The sequence below is a fragment of the Vombatus ursinus genome, unplaced genomic scaffold (genome assembly GCF_900497805.2).
Source record: "Vombatus ursinus unplaced genomic scaffold, bare-nosed wombat genome assembly UNPS02014820.1, whole genome shotgun sequence".
In the NCBI taxonomy this organism is placed as follows: domain Eukaryota; kingdom Metazoa; phylum Chordata; class Mammalia; order Diprotodontia; family Vombatidae; genus Vombatus; species Vombatus ursinus.
The window spans coordinates 24824832-24840174 of record NW_020954598.1 but is presented as its reverse complement, the minus strand read 5'-3'; the positions used below and the strand labels follow the sequence as shown (position 1 = coordinate 24840174).

The following is a 15343-nucleotide window of genomic DNA, read 5'->3' as shown; positions in this document are numbered from 1 at the left end:
AGGCAGGCAGGCCAGCCAGAAGGTTATTTCAGCAGTCCAGGTGTGAGGTGATGAGGGTCTGTGCCAGGAGTGGAGTGGAAGTGTGACTGGAGAGAAGGGAATGAATATGAGAGACACTGTGAAGCTACAAAGGACAAAGCTTAGCAACATATTGGACATGTATGGTGAGTACAAGTGAGGAGTCAAGGATGAGGCTGAGAGTGTGAGCCTGGGGGACTGGGAAAATAATGATGATAGCTAATATTTATATAGTGCCTACTATGTGTCAGGCATTGTACTAAGTGCTTTACAATTATTTCATTTGATCCTCACAATATCCCTGGGAGGCTAGTGCTATAATAACAGTACTCATTTTACAGATGAAGGAACTGAGGCAAACAGAAGGTAATGTCAAAAGCTGAATTTGAACTCAGGTCTTCCTAACTCTAAGCACTGAGCTTTATCTACTATGCCACCTAGATGGTGGTTTTCTCAATAGTAATATGGAAATTAGGAAGAGGGGAGGTCTAGGAAGGAAAGATAATGAGTTCTGTTTTGGACATGTTGAATTTGAGATGTCCAGTGGTCAGTTAGTGATACAAGACTGGAAGTCAGGAGAGAGGTTAGGGCTGGATAAATAAATCTGGGAACATCCACAAAGAAATCAAAGGTGGACTCAAGGTAGTTGATAAGACCAAAAAGGGAGATAATAGAGGAGGAAGAGAAGAGGGACTAGGATAGAGCCTTGGAGTATATCCACAGTTATTGGATTTGATGTGGACTAAGATCCAGAAAAAGGGACTTCAGAGTAGTCAGATAGATAGATAGGTGGACCAAGAGGAAGCAACATCACAAAAAGCTAGAAAGGAGAGAGTATTCAGAAGAGAGCAACTAACAGCGTCAAAGGTTGCAGACAGGTCAAGAAGGATGAAGACTGAGAAAAGGCTATTAGACGTTCCTTGGAAATGGAAGAGGATCACCAATAGCCCCAGCAGCTATAGCATTAGAGCTGAATCATGGGATAGGGACAAAGGGATCTGTACTTTGCCATCCCTCCATGCTAAATCAAGAGTATATTTATTTAGAGAATTTCCAAATTTGATGCCTACTTACAAATAAGCTAACAGATTGTCATAATCAACTCTGGAGTAGAAGTATAAACAAAATCACAGTTCACAGACTTGCTAATCTCCCTTCTTTGCGGAAGGGAGAGATGTGAGCTGTATATTTTACTGTCCTTGATATTACAAGATAAGCAATAGAAGTTGCAGAGTGTAGATTTCAGTCCGATACAAGGGAAAATTTCCTAACAATTTGAGCTGACACAAGTACTGTCTTATTAAGGAGTGGGTTGTCCATCAGGAGGTCTTCGTACAAAGACTAGATGACCACTTATCAAGGATGTTGTTGAGAAGGTTGCTGCTAATGTACCAGTTGGGCTCATTGACCTCTGAGTACCCTTCCAACTCTGACATCCTAGGATAGTTACAGGATCCTGAACAAAGTTATTTTCTTCCACAAATTTCTCATAACACATTGTCTAGAATTGTCCTTAGAATTTGCATCACATGCCCATCAATTGGGAAATAGTTGAACAAGTTGTGGTATATGAATGTGATGGAATACTATTGTGCTATAAGAAATGATGAACAGGTTGACTTCAGAAAAACCTGGAAAGACTTGGATGGTCTGATGCTGAGTGAAGTGAGCAGAACCAAGAGAACATTGTACACAGTAACGGCCACGTTGTGGAAGGAGTAATATTGATATACTTAACCCTTCCCAGCAATACAAGGATCTAAGACATCTCCAAAGGCCTCCTGATGGAAAATGCTGTCCACATCCAAAGAACGAACTATGGAGTTTGAATGCAGATCGAAGCATACTATTTGCTATTTTTTTCTTCTTCTGTTGAGTTTCTTATCCTCTTTCTGATGGTTCTTCCTGTTGGCTCTATTTCTTACAACATCACTAATGTGAAAATATGTTTAATAGGAATGTATATGTATTAGCCTATATCAGATTGTCTTGGGGAGGGTGGTGGGGAGGAAGGGGGAGAAGAATTTTAAACTCAAAAGCATATGGAAGTGATTGTTGATAAATCAAAAGAAATTTAAAAAAAAAGGAAAGAAAAGAATTTGCATCATACTTTCCTTTTTTGAGAATGTAAGCTCCTTGTGGGCAGAGGGTATCTTATCTAACTTTGTATTCCAGCACTGAAGGTAAGGCCTTGTATAGAGAAGAAATTAAACATTTAGTAAATCAAATTGAACTTGGATTTGCAGCATATGACCAGTAGAGACTGCTACTCACATAGCCGTTGTTTTATGTCGCACACAGAAATGATCGTGGTCAGCACCTTCGTTTTGGAATATGACATGGAATATCTCTAAATTGCTACAGTACAGAAGGGAGATTAGCAAATTTGTGAATTGTGGGCTTGTTTATATGTCTATTCTTAGAGCTTCCTTCTCTTTTTATGTGGCCGTTATGATTGGAATAAATACCAGTAGTTAGCCCGGTTTAATGATCATTCAAATCCCTTTAGATATCCAACCCTGAACCTAGCTTCCTGATGGTCTAAGCTTTACAAGGGCTATGTACAACTGGGAAATAAGTTCTCCCCCTTCTTGTATTTCCTCTGGTTCCCTTGGGTTGTGAACTTCCAAACCCAGTAACAAAACACCACATTACCATATTACCAACACACTTAGGAAGGAAATGTTCATGCCCAAAAGCCACAATGGAAAGTCATGGAAGCCCAGACAAGCTACAAAGAGCCTTTGATTACATCTGATAATTACTCCCTAGTGTTCCCTATCAAGGGACTTGCTGCATTGGCTGTGGAGGAAAAGGTGAAATTTCATTTGCCTTTTGGGCTTGGATGGCTTCCTCTGTTCTATGCGGGAGAATGGGAATCCTGAGGCAGGATCATGGGGTGTTTCCTCTGTGTCTGCTGGGGAGAAGACCTGTCCTCTTGCTTTTTCTAAGACCGTGGGTGCATTTGCCTCCCTTAGTCCTTGGAGTTGGAGTTAGGGAAATGGGGGGCATCAACCCTGCCTCACTCTGAGTGTTCAAATAATAGTCAAATAATAAAAGGGTGCCTGGGAAATTGTTTCCCTTTTCTCCCATCTTCTTTTACTTAGGAACTCAGGGAAAACCCAGCAACATGACATTGTCCCCGCTGTGATGGGCCTGTTGGGAGTAGAAAGTCCTATGTAAAAGGCCATTTGACTTGAAATATTAGTATCCAAAGAAGGCTTCACTCAGGGCTTCAGAGTAGCCATTATTTCCCTACTTCTATTACTCTGCACATATAATGGTGGCACTTCCTGTCTTATTCCAAGAGTCCCAGGGACCTTTGGATTTGTTTTTACTTTTAACTTAGCCTAAACTTTCCCACTAAAATAGCTTTTGCCCTGTTGGGGTACTACTACTACCCATGCCCCCAAACTTCCCAGTTACCCAGGAGAAGGGGCCAAGGACTTAAAAGTTTATCCAAGAGATTGGATAAGGGCCTCAAACCTCCAAAAGGGCCTAAATTGGAACCACTCCCAAGGATTTTAGTTTGGGGAAGGGGAGGTGGGGCTACAATAGGAGAGTGAGCATAGGCCAGTGTGCTTTCCTGTACAATAAGATCTGTAGCTTTCATGAACACATCCCTTGCTCCTGCCTACCTAACAGGCTTTGTGGGGTGGCCAAAAAAATACTAGGAGTCGAGATCTGTGACTGAATGTAAGTTGAACATTTCTCCAAGCATTCCCTTGCCTTACCTGCTTCACAAGAAAAGGTAAACTTTAAAGTTGCTAAAGAGATGTTAGGCGTTAATGGTGGACCCTCTGGGGAATGAGGGGAGTCACTAGCTCTGATGCTGTTGAACTCAGAGGTACCACTATTCTTTGACAGATTCCCAGAAGGGAAATTCCCAAGTGCTATTTCCCAGGACATATGTGACTATATGAATTTATCATTTTTCTTCCCAGAGGAATTCGCAGTTTTGATCTATTTATCCAAATAAACACCCTTCTGTAAATCTGTTTTTGTGGGGGGTGTGGGTGGGAGCTACACATGAAGTCTAGGCCTGCCCCTGGATTGGGAGCATTTAGTGAATCTGGAGGGCTTCCTAGCCTGCCTGTTTGTAGGACAGACCCTCTGGGCATTTCTGTTGTTACATGTTGGTCTTTGGGTTGCATTGTAAGTATACTCCACCCAATGCCTCCTGCCTCAGGTACAGAAGACCCACTTGGGGGAAGAGGAAAGGCCCCTCAAAAGAGCCCGACATTCCCATTTCCATGTCTTGGATTCAGATCCAGCCCCTGCCCATCTCTCCCTGGTCCCATCTACTCCCTTTCTCACCACTAGAGTCCGAAGAGGCAGTGGTCTGTTTGCCCTTCCTTGCTCCTTCCAGGGAGAGGGCGGGAGGAGCACTAGCCTGAACACAGGCTGTCTGATAGTTCAGGGGAGGAACCTGGCACCCACTAAAGGCAAAGGCTTTTTATGTGAAAGCCTGGGAGAGTGAAGGTTGAGCTTGCTTTGGTCACTTTGCCATTAGATTTCCTGAGGTTCATCTCTGCCACCCCCAGCATGGCCACCTGTTCCTAAGACAGATCTGAAGATATGCCTGTTTGGCTCAGGTCTTAATTGCTGTCTTCATGCCATCCCCTCTTCACCTCCCCCTCCTCCAGGAGCTTTCACCTCACATTCCTGAGCTTCAGCATGTCCCCTCTCCATTAGCCCTGCCTCAGATTTCTGGCCCACAGACAACTGTGCTGTGACCTTATCTCCAGGCTGGGCATTCCCCCCTATTCGAGCCACCACCAATCTCATTCCCTTCCACACACCCATATACACGGGCCTTGAGAACCAGATTACTCCTGACCTACAGGTCCCCAGATGGTAACAAGAACATCTGTTAAAGAGGCATACATGCTTCTACATATAGGCATGTCTGGGTACACACTATGTGCATGTGTCAGTCAGTCCCCACTGTGACCTCCAGTCCCTCTAACAAGGAGTCCATTAACTCTTCTGCAGGTAGCGCCTCCGTTCCCTTACTTCCACAGCATGTCATATATCCCCTTAGGAAGCTGCAAGCTACTTTAGGGCAAACATTCATTTTTCATCGTTGTACCCCAATGCAGTGGCAGTGCCCTTACCTATGGTGGGTACATAATGGATGTCTGCTGAATTTGGACCCTGTGGTCAGCCATTTCCCATTTTGATCCTGCCCTTGGTGATACTGTGGAATCCCTTTCCATCCCAGGCTCCCAATGTGACCATTCTACCCTGGGGTCACTGCTACCCACCCACTTCTTTTCTCTGCTCTTGCTCCTAGGTGGTAAGAGAAAGTGATGAAGCAACTAGTCCAACATCCATGTTGTAGCCTCAGAAAACCCACCCTGGTTGCTTGGCAATCCTTTTATTCTTAAAGTCTGTCTCCTTTTTCATACAGGAGAGATGACCTAATGGGAATTTGGGCACTGAAGAAAGCACGCTGCCAGGATGGAGCCACTGATGAGGAAGACCTAGGTCTAGGAAGAATGGAAGCATGGAATAAAGGAGGAGGTTCTGGGCTTACATTCTGTCCTACTTGGTACCTCTGTGACCTTGGGCAAGTCACCTGACATCTCAGGGTTCAATTAGCCTCTTCCAGCACTCTGTGCTATGATTCTAACAGTCTAACAGTCTATGGTGTAGGGGTGGTATGTGGGTTCTGGGCAGCCTCCTTTCCCTTCCCCCAATGCACCAGGACAGGACTGACTCAGTAAGCCCCAGGGACAGGGAACAGAGGGGATGGGATGAGGAGCTGGATGCGCAGCAGGGCTCTTACTGACAGGGGCTGTCTTGGGAAAGGTTCTCTCAGCCACCGTCCCGTCTGCTCACACTCCAGACTAGGGGGTTTCCTCCCCACCTAAGAAAGCAGGAATTGCTCCGCTTCCTGTCCTGAGCTCTCTGTGCCCTTTGGGGGGGGCGCCCTCCTCTCTAGGCCCAGAACAGTGGACACATCACCACTGGGAAGACACGCTAAATCTCAGACCACCGTTGAACTTTCTTGTCAGAGTGCTGATCTCCGAGGAAGGCAGGACCTCAGTTTCCTCAACTCTAAATGAGGTTAGACTAATACTCTCAAGTCTCTCCAGCTCTAAATGTTATGATGCTAAGTGGGCACCAGGCTCGCTAGGGATGCAGCAAACTGGGAGATGACCAGCTCACAGGCCATTGAGCACTGGTTATATCTGTAATCAATTAGGAAACAGATTTAAGGTGTCGAGGAAAGTAAGCAAAACCAAGAGTAAGGAAAACACTCCTGAAAAAGAAATATAAAAACTAAACTTGGGTAGAAGAAGGATAGGGATGGCAAGATCTGGGAAAGAAAAGGTGCAGGAACTCACATGACAGAGTCTGGGACATTCTTTTAAGGAGCTGGTTGTCAGAAGCCCTTGTGCATTCCTGAGCTACCGCCTTCCCAGCTAGTACTGACTAAGTACTACAAAAATTAAGGGAAAAAAACTAAAGCTAAAATGAACTACTCTTACTTAATATGGTATTTAAAAGAGGTCATCAAATTATAGTCCTCCTCCAAATCCAGGACGGTTTCTATGATATTCTGGTCATCAAAAGTTGGCTTTAGGCAACTTGCTTCTGCTTCTGTGGCCTTGTGTGGGCTCTCATCCATGAAGAGGGCCAGGACTTCCTCTTTAAAGGGGGAATCTTCTGAGCGACTGCAAACCCGGTTTAACTCATTTTCAAATTCTAGCTTTCCAGCCAATTCTTCAATAGTTCGGATGCTTGTGTGGTCTTAAAAATAAAAAAATCCGTATTCAAATGTGTACAATAGGCATTCAGAATTTTTTCACTGATAATTAAGAGCTCTGTGTGGTTTTGATGATCTACTGGGATGGTGAAACAAACCTGGCTATCCTTGTCCCAGGCTTCCATCTTTAACTCAACTTCTGTAGCTATCACAGTTAGTGTCAAAGTAAAGTGAGCTCTTTGCTCAGCACAGAAAAGGCACCAATGGGGCTATTTAGAGTCACCGACGTTGCTGAGAGTCAGTGTGACCCACTATCACGGATTTATATCAACCCAACAGTCTACATCTGAGAAAAATGGGCAGCCATTTGTTTGTGAACTAGAAGGACAGAGACTAGACTGGTCCAGGGACCACACTGTGTAGAACCATGACCTGGGTGAAGTCTGTCTCTATCTTGCTCCTGGCTTCTTGCTGTCCCCTTCTCCAGTCGTCTCTCCCAACACTTCACTCAGGTTTGTTTCCCAGGGTAGGACCTCAGACTCCAAAATGGGGCCTCCACAAAACTCCCAACCCCCTGCCTCAGTGCTTTTCTAGGACTGCAGGATTTAGAGTTAGAAGGCTCCTTATCATATCATCTAGTGCAGCAGTTCTCAGAGAACTGTATGGGGCTTACACTGGCAATCCCATGCCCATGTGGGAGCAGACCCCTTGAGAAACATTGATCTAATCCAATTGCCTAATTTTACAATAAGGAAACTGAGATGTAGTGAAGTGAGTTGGTATTGAGTTGAAAGGGGTCTTAGAGACCCATCTAACCCCCTCACTCCTATAGACAAAGAAACTAAATTCTAGAGAGATTATTCATGGTATTTCTTTTTCTTTGCATCTGTACCACAGTGCCTTGTACAAAGTGGGTACTTAATGTTTGCTGAATTCTATTGCCTAGTGTTACACAGGTACTAAGTATGAGGCCCAGGATTCAAACCTGATTCTTTCACTTTCTATCCAGTCCTCTTTCCTCTACGCCATCCCCAGTCTTTTCAATGAGTAGAAAAGGTGGTATGTGAAGGCAGATCCTTTTTCTCCCAAGCACTATACCATATAGACTCCTAAGTGTTCTTTCCATTATACCACACAGTCTTATAAGACAGGCTGAGACAGACTAATTCAAAGCGTGTGTCACCTCTCCTTTTCCAAATAAAGAGCACCTTCATTTTGAAAAAGGACACATGGTTTGTTAATAGGGTACAACAGAAAGAGTGCTAAATTTGGAGTCAGGGGACCTGAATTCAGATCCAAGTGATGCCATTTACTAACTTGGTGACCCTGGGCAAGTCACTCAATGTCTCTGAGCCTTAGGGCTTCAGTTTCCCAACTGGAAAATGGGAGAAAGGATTGGACTAGGTGACTTGAAAGATCTCTTCCATCTCGAACTCTATAATCCTTTGACCCAGAAGCAAGAATCTCTTCAGGCCCTGGATGGAGGAGAGACAGTGGGCCGGGAGGGTAGGAGAGGGAAGAAGAAGCAGCTTCCTGGGGCTACTATTAATCCATCTCTGCCTAAAGCTAGCTGTGTCCTGCTTCAGTCCTCTCACTAATTAGCCAATCTGCTACAAGCAGCATGGAGTAGTAGAAAGAGCATTAAATTTGGAGTCAAAGAACTGAATTTGACCTCCAACTCTGCTACTTAACTACTGGTATAATTTTGAGGCTGACTTCCTCATCTATAAAAGGATTTTGAAGGTCCCTTTTAGCTTTGACTGGTCATCCCCATGTTGAGGACATAAGGTATAATAAGTATTGAAATGAGAAACATTATACTAGAACCAAATGAAGTCATTAGGCTCTATGAGGTTCTGAGAGCAAGTTGGTCTGCTGTACTTTTTGTGAAAGGAGAAACACAGCACAGACCATGAGAAACAATTATTTACAATCTCCTTATCTATCAAACCTTTTTTTTTATTTAAGCAAAAAGTTCTATCTCCTTTAATCTATACTGCAAATGCTACCAGCAACCTTCGAATAGCAAAGCTCTGATCATGTCACTCCCTTCATTAAAAACCATCAGTCAACACATGTATAACGTGTATCGAGTTGCTTGCCTTCTCAATGAGGGCGGGTGGGGAGGGAGGAAGAAAGAAAATTTGGAACCCAAAGTTTTAAAAACAAAAGTTAAAAAAAATTGTTTTCACATGCAACTAGGAAATAAGATATACAGGAAATGGGGTACAGAAATCTATCCTGCCCTACAGGAAAATAGAAGGGGAAGGGGATAAGAGAAGGGGGGTGGGAGAGATAGAAGGGAGGGCAGATTAGGAGAAGGGGTATTCAGAATGAATGCCATCTTGGAGTAGGGGGAAGGACGAGATGGGGAGAAAATGTGGAACTTAAAATCTTGTGGAAGTGAATGTTGAAAACTAAAAATAAATAATGTTATAAATTAAAAAAAAAAACATCAGTCAGCAAACATTTATAAATCAGTGATTCTCCACTGTCTACAATATAAAGGCCAAATTATCAGCCTGGCACTAGAGCCCCTTCATTCTTCTCCCTGTCCCACCTTTCCAGCCTTGGAATCCATCACCTACTACTCCCCTTCACATTTTCCGAATAGGATCCAACACTTTTCCCACCTCTGTATCTTTGTTCATGCTGTCACTTATACCTAGAATGCCTTTCCCTCATCTCTACCTGTTGAAATGCTATCCATCCTTCAAAAGTCAGCCCCAAATGCTGCCTCTAAAAAACCTTCATTGCCTTCCCCAACCAAATAATCTTTTTCCTTCCTATACCTCTCTTAATGTACTAATCACTTCTTCTTCTATATCACCTCCTATACCTTCTAATGATCTTTTCCTCCCTCCTATACCTCCCTTAATGTACTAATCACATTCTTCCTTTTATATTCTGTATACTGGAAATTGGTGGCCACATCATCTGCCCCACCTCAAGAACCCATCAAAGATCTTCTATTTTCCAGGTCACATTTCTGCTATTCCCAGAGGACAAGGCTCCTGATGGCCTGATCAATGGCTTTACTGTGTGTCTTATTATTTTCAGTCTACAACTGTTAACACTCTTCAAATTAAAAACCCTAATATTGACCTTCCTGATTGTCCTACTTTACTCCTGAGTGCCAGACAGACTGCCATCATCTCTGGACATCAAGGAATACTCACCAATCATATCAAGTAGATCCTTTGTGATTTCTTGATTGGAATTGTTGAGAGGAACGTTGGCTTCAACTTTCAAATATCTATCCACATCTTTCCTATGTTCCCCCGGAAGGGGAGGGTAAAAAAAGATATTTTAGGTTCTTTTTCAATAATGTACTGAGAGTAGGGCAGTTAGGTGGCGAAATGGATAGAGCACTGGCCCTGAAGTCAGAAGAACCTGAGTTCAAATCTGGCCTCAGACCAAACACTTGACACTTACTGGCTGTGTGACCCTGGGCAAGTCACTTAACCCCAATTGCCTAAAAAAACAAACAAAAAAAAAATAATGTACTGAGAGGGGAAACCAGAGCTATCAAGTAGGGTGATGAGGCAAACCTTCTGGTGATCTTAAATTGTCATTGATAGTCTGAACAAAATAAAAGAAACCTTGGTAAATAAACAAAAGCCGATGTGTCATAGGCGTTGGGCTAGTACTGATAATTTATTAATCCTAATACCTTTAGCAAATCATTGTCCTGATTCATAACAAGCCTGGCAGTGAGATGGCTCACATGGGCTAGAGACCTGGGCATTGAGAGCAATGCATCAAATCTTTCAAGTCCTGAGGATACCAAGAACCAGGTTTTGTTTTGGCATAGCAGAGAAGACAATGAGGGAACACACGGATGATGGCAATTCAGTTGGGAGTTAGGGTTGAAGGGACTTGCAGGAGCACAGGCGTAGGTGGGGGAGACAGGGCAGAGTAACCGGGGGCCTAGCAGGAGCACAGACAGATTCAGAGGAAACCTTGAGATACGATTTGAGATACATCGAGACCAAGGGGAACAAGGAGCTTGAAGATGACGATGAAAGCTTGAAGTGTCTTTTATGCTATGAAGAACAATATGGATACAGTAAGTTTGGGAGAAAAATAGGCTGTGTATATGTACTTTCTAACCCTTTTGTTTCCGTGGCATGAAAAATCGGAGGTTTCGGATACTTACCACCCCTCTTTGTATTCAGACTTTCAAGGCAGGTCAATTTCTAGGATTCTTGGATAGCAAATTCAATTCAACAAATATTTATTAATCGCCTGCTATGTGTAAGGCCCTGGGCTAGGCTGGGGATACAAAGGCAAAACAATGAAACAGTCTTTGCCCTCCAAGAGCTTACATATACTAAATTAGCAGGGCCAGATTTGGGAAGCTTTATTATATTTTTCTTGAATAATCTATAGGGGTAAGAGTAAATGATCTAGAATACCCTTTCCAACACTAAATCCTATGGTCTTATTATTTCTGCATATTTTCCAGCCTTTGCCTTTAGAGATACCTGAGGTCTTCTATAAGACATTCATTTTGTGTTTTTTGGAAGTAATAGTGTCAGTTACAAAGAATCACTCAAACTTTTAGACTTTTTTTTTTTTTTTTTTAAGAATAGGTCTCCCCATCTCATCCAAGCTAAAAGTGCAGGGGGATACTCATGGTCCAATACCAATACTGATTGGCACAGGAGCATTGGTCTGGTCTGGTTTGTTGTTCCCCCGTCCCACTCCTGGGGGCCCACCAAATTAATGCTAAATTTAGTGTGAACACCTGATCAGCACCTGCAAATTAGAACTCTTAAGCTCAAGAGATCTGCCAGCCTTAGCCTCCTTGATAGCTGGAATTACAGGCATGTGCCACAACACCCATAATGCCTTTCTTCCATAAATAAGAAATATCTTAAAATGTAATAGTTAAAAATCACCTTAAACTTTCTTTTCTCCAACTTTCCCCTTCTCCAGTGGCTCTCAGAAACTGCCTTTCAGGTACAACAATCGAGGAATGTATCAACACATTTTCCTTGCTGGTCAAAGGTTTTCTTTTAGGGCATAAAGTATGTGGCTTCATATTTACTGGGATATGGTTTGGTACAAAGACAGGGTTCTCATTTTCAGGAGCACAGGAAACAGGAGCAAACTGACCAACATAGGAAGTGGTGGAAGGATATTGCCTGCAAAGGAGTTTGTTCATCTGAATAGTGAAGGAAGAAGGTGAAGTGTCCAAGTCTGGTTTTTGCTGACTTGGGCACTCTTGAGAATGGCTGATGCCCTCAAATGCACGGTCAATGGCTGCTGTCAGCTCCTTTCTGCATCTTCTTAGCTTTTCAGACATTTCACCTAAAAATGGTCATGGTTGTTATTCAGTGTGTTAGAAACATGAGAATACATGAAATGGCAGGGGATACATATCAAGAACCATACCAATAACCCTCCTTCCCCCATCTCCTATAATCCATGGGTTTGTTTTGTTTTTTTCTATCCATTTACCTGGGCTTCACTGTGCACTCACTATATGCTGCCCCCACCAGCTTGTGGTTGTTATGGTTTTAATGACACCAAGAAGGTCCAACTACCTTAAAACTTCTTGTACTAAGCCGAGGGCTCTACTACCTGATGCTTAAAATTAATAAACCCAGCTAAGGCCCAACAAAGTTGAATGACTTGCACAAGTCAAATGGGTTCTAAGCAATACAGTCAGGACTGGAACCCAGGCCCTGTTACTCCAAAACCAAAATTTACTCCAAAAATTACTCTTTTCCCCCTTGAAATCTTGAAGACTTTTTTTTTCCTTCTCATACCCTGGGAAGCCCAACGTCTCTACTCATCAGTGGTCAGATAACAAGGTAGAGCATTTGTTTAGGATATGGAATCTGTACTAATGGGCCATGGAGTCGGAAGACTTGTAGAGAAGTGAGGGCTCTCATGGGCCATCTAATCAAACTTCCTTATTTTACAGATGAGGCAATGAAGGATCTAAGAGCCTATGAATTTGCACAATTCATACAGGTAACAAATGGCAGGGCTGGGAGTTGAAACCAGGTCCCCTGACTCCAAACTACCTTCTTTCCGCTATACCACACTATCAAATACTGCTCCAAACATTTACCAGTTGTGTGATCATGAGCAAATCACTGACCCTCTCAGATCCTCGATGTCTCATTTATAAAATGGTTATAATACTTCTTTAAAACATTAAAAGAATGTATTAATCTAATAGCTGTAAATACAATGTGGAGACTGTTTTCCTTTGATATTATTTTATAGGATTGTGAAGAAAGTATATGGCAAATATATGAATGTGAGTTCTTATTCTGACCAGAATCCACAACCAGTCAAAAGAAAGGAATGGAACACTGGAACAAGCAGGGACAGGCATAACGAAATCTCTTGAAAATGAAATCTTTTAAGGGTGAATGAAGTGCTGGACTCGAAATCAGGATAATCTGAGTTCAATTTCTGCCTCAAGACACTGTTACTCTGGGCAAGTCACTTAATCTGTCTGACTCAAGTTTCTTTATTTGTTAAATGGAGATGATAATAGTATTCGGCTCCCAGGGTTGCTGTGAGGGTAAAATGAGTAATATTTGTACAGCGCTTTGCAAACCTTAAAGTGCTATACACTTAAGGAAGTGAATGTTGAAAACTAAAAATAAATAAATTTTAAAAAGTTCTCTCCAGTGCCCATTCAAACCCAGGCACACTGAGTTGCTCCTGAGGAGGCTCTAGGAAAGTTTTCATTAAAATAGAAGACAAAGCCTTCCTTAGACCACAGAAAAGATCCCCTGCCCTACGACAAATGAAATTCATCTGTAACATGCCTCTGAAATCATACTACCTCTACTTCCACTCACCAATAAACAGTGCTGCTTGGCCCTGGGCAATAATACCTTCTAGCATTCCTACTACAGAAATGTATATGTAATACCCCACCAACCTTGCCAAGGTTTAGATGCTGTAATGGATCTAGCTGACATCCATTAAGGAGTGTGTATGAGATTTAGGATTAGAATTTAGGGGCCAAAACCTCCTTTTCATATAAATAGTCTTCTGCCCTACATAGTCTTCTTTCCCTTGAGTCTCCCACTCCCTTTAACTTTTCCTTTTCTGTAATTCTCCATTACTGACTTAGAACCTTGGAGTCACAGAATTTCAGAGGTGGTAGAGATCTCAGATGTCATCTAATTCAACTTCTACCTGAATAACAGTCACCTGTATCATATTGTTAACAAGTGGTCCCACCCCCATCCCCATCTAATCAGTTGGCAAGAAAGAGCTGTCATTTCTACCTCTTGCCTTCTACCTATACCTTTCTCGTACCTTATCCCTTCTTTTCATTCTTACTGCATCTACCCTAAGTTGGGCCTTCATCTCTTCTTGCCTATAGTCTCCGGGTGCTTCCTGCCACCAGTCTTTCCCTTCTCCATTCTAGTGGCTCACTGAATTCCTGATTTTGGTATACAAGGTCTTTCAAAATCTGGCTCTAATCTACTTCTACAGCCTTACATTATATTACATTAATTCTAGAAACTAACCGAACTAACCTACTCTATCCCCTTCTCATCTTGCCTTAGGAAGGCACTTTCTAAATCTTTGCTCGTTTTTTAACCACGTCTGAAATGAATAACACTTCCCCCCCACCATTTCTGTAATATTTTGAAGCCATTTACATAAAGCTTTCCCCGACTGCCTTTTGTCTTCTCTACCTCCATGAAAGAGATCTCTCCTCAAATTTCTCAAAGCCTCAGCAGATCCTTTTCACATATCTTAACTGGTTTCAGTTATTTGTGTAGACTTCTTTCCCATTAGATTGTAAATGCCTTGAGGGCAGGACCTGTGTTTTAACCACTTTCGTATCCTCGCCCACTCACCAGTCAATTAATTAGCATTGACGACTAGGTGCTAGCAGCCAGGCCTTGTGCTGATCGCTGGGGATCCAAAGAAAGGCAAGCAGTCTTGGCTCTCAAGGAGCTCATAGACTAATCGGGGAGGCAACATACAAACACATCATATACACAGTGCCCCACCCAGAGTGAGTGCTTAATGAATGTTTGTGGAATTAAACTGATAACGAATTGAATTCTCTACCCAGATTTAGGGGCAGGGGAGCGGTGCTGCGGAGGGCTTGGGCATCCAGTTCACAGCTGCCTCCGGTCATCTCCGGGCAGACTCGCTGACCTCCCGTGTCACACTCAGCAGGACGAGCTCAAAGCGCAGCAAACTCTCTCTTCGTCCCCCAACCCCCCTCTCTGCCGAGCTTGCTCACGACCGTCAGGACGCCCCCCTCCCCACCCCCGCCGCGGCCTACGGAGGGACCCCTTCTCACAGGCCTCGTTGGAGGGGCCCGAAAACCACCTTCAGTTTCGGGCGGCCGAGGTTTCCGAGGGACACTGCCGGCATCTAGGGTCTCCCCCTCCCCGCTCGGCCCCGCACCCACGGAGTCTCGCCGAGAGCCGGCCTTCCGCCGCCGTTACCGGGCCTCCGCTCCGTACGGAGCTGCGGCCATGGCCTTCTCTGGCCTGTTTGCCGCCCCCCTCCCTGTGCCCGGAGGGCCCCTCAGACAGCGGGGGGTGGGGGGATGACGACCCCTCACTGACAGCTGGGGGTGGGGGGATGAAGATCCACAGGCCCCGC

The 15343-nt window shown here is 43.7% G+C and overlaps 1 protein-coding gene across 3 annotated transcripts; it reads right to left on the bottom strand.

The window, feature by feature from the left end:
* Window positions 1-5390: 5390 nt before the first annotated feature.
* Window positions 5391-15132, bottom strand: CUNH3orf62 (chromosome unknown C3orf62 homolog). 3 transcript variants are annotated; one of them, XM_027837154.1, is made up of 4 exons: window positions 15065-15132; window positions 11638-12049; window positions 9913-10004; window positions 5391-6777 (listed from the first exon to the last, which is right to left on the bottom strand). In XM_027837154.1, the coding sequence occupies exons 2-4, from the start codon at window positions 12042-12044 to the stop codon at window positions 6512-6514; spliced, it is 765 nt and encodes a 254-aa protein (XP_027692955.1). In that variant the 5' UTR covers window positions 12045-12049; window positions 15065-15132; the 3' UTR covers window positions 5391-6511. The 3 variants fall into 3 exon arrangements, with proteins under 3 accessions (XP_027692955.1, XP_027692953.1, XP_027692954.1); XM_027837152.1 differs by lacking the exon at window positions 15065-15132 and adding an exon at window positions 14798-14925; XM_027837153.1 differs by lacking the exon at window positions 15065-15132 and adding an exon at window positions 14581-14886.
* Window positions 15133-15343: the final 211 nt, after the last annotated feature.

Coding starts and splice junctions, on each gene's coding strand:
- CUNH3orf62 (XM_027837152.1), bottom strand. CDS start 14,867: ATGACCGGAGGCAGCTGTGAACTGGATGCCCAAGCCCTCCGCAGCACC. Junction 10,005..11,637: donor TGGAGAAAAGAAAGTTTAAG/GTGATTTTTAAC, acceptor GGGGGAACATAG/GAAAGATGTGGATAGATATT. Junction 6,778..9,912: donor GGATCTACTTGATATGATTG/GTGAGTATTCCT, acceptor TTTATTTTTAAG/ACCACACAAGCATCCGAACT.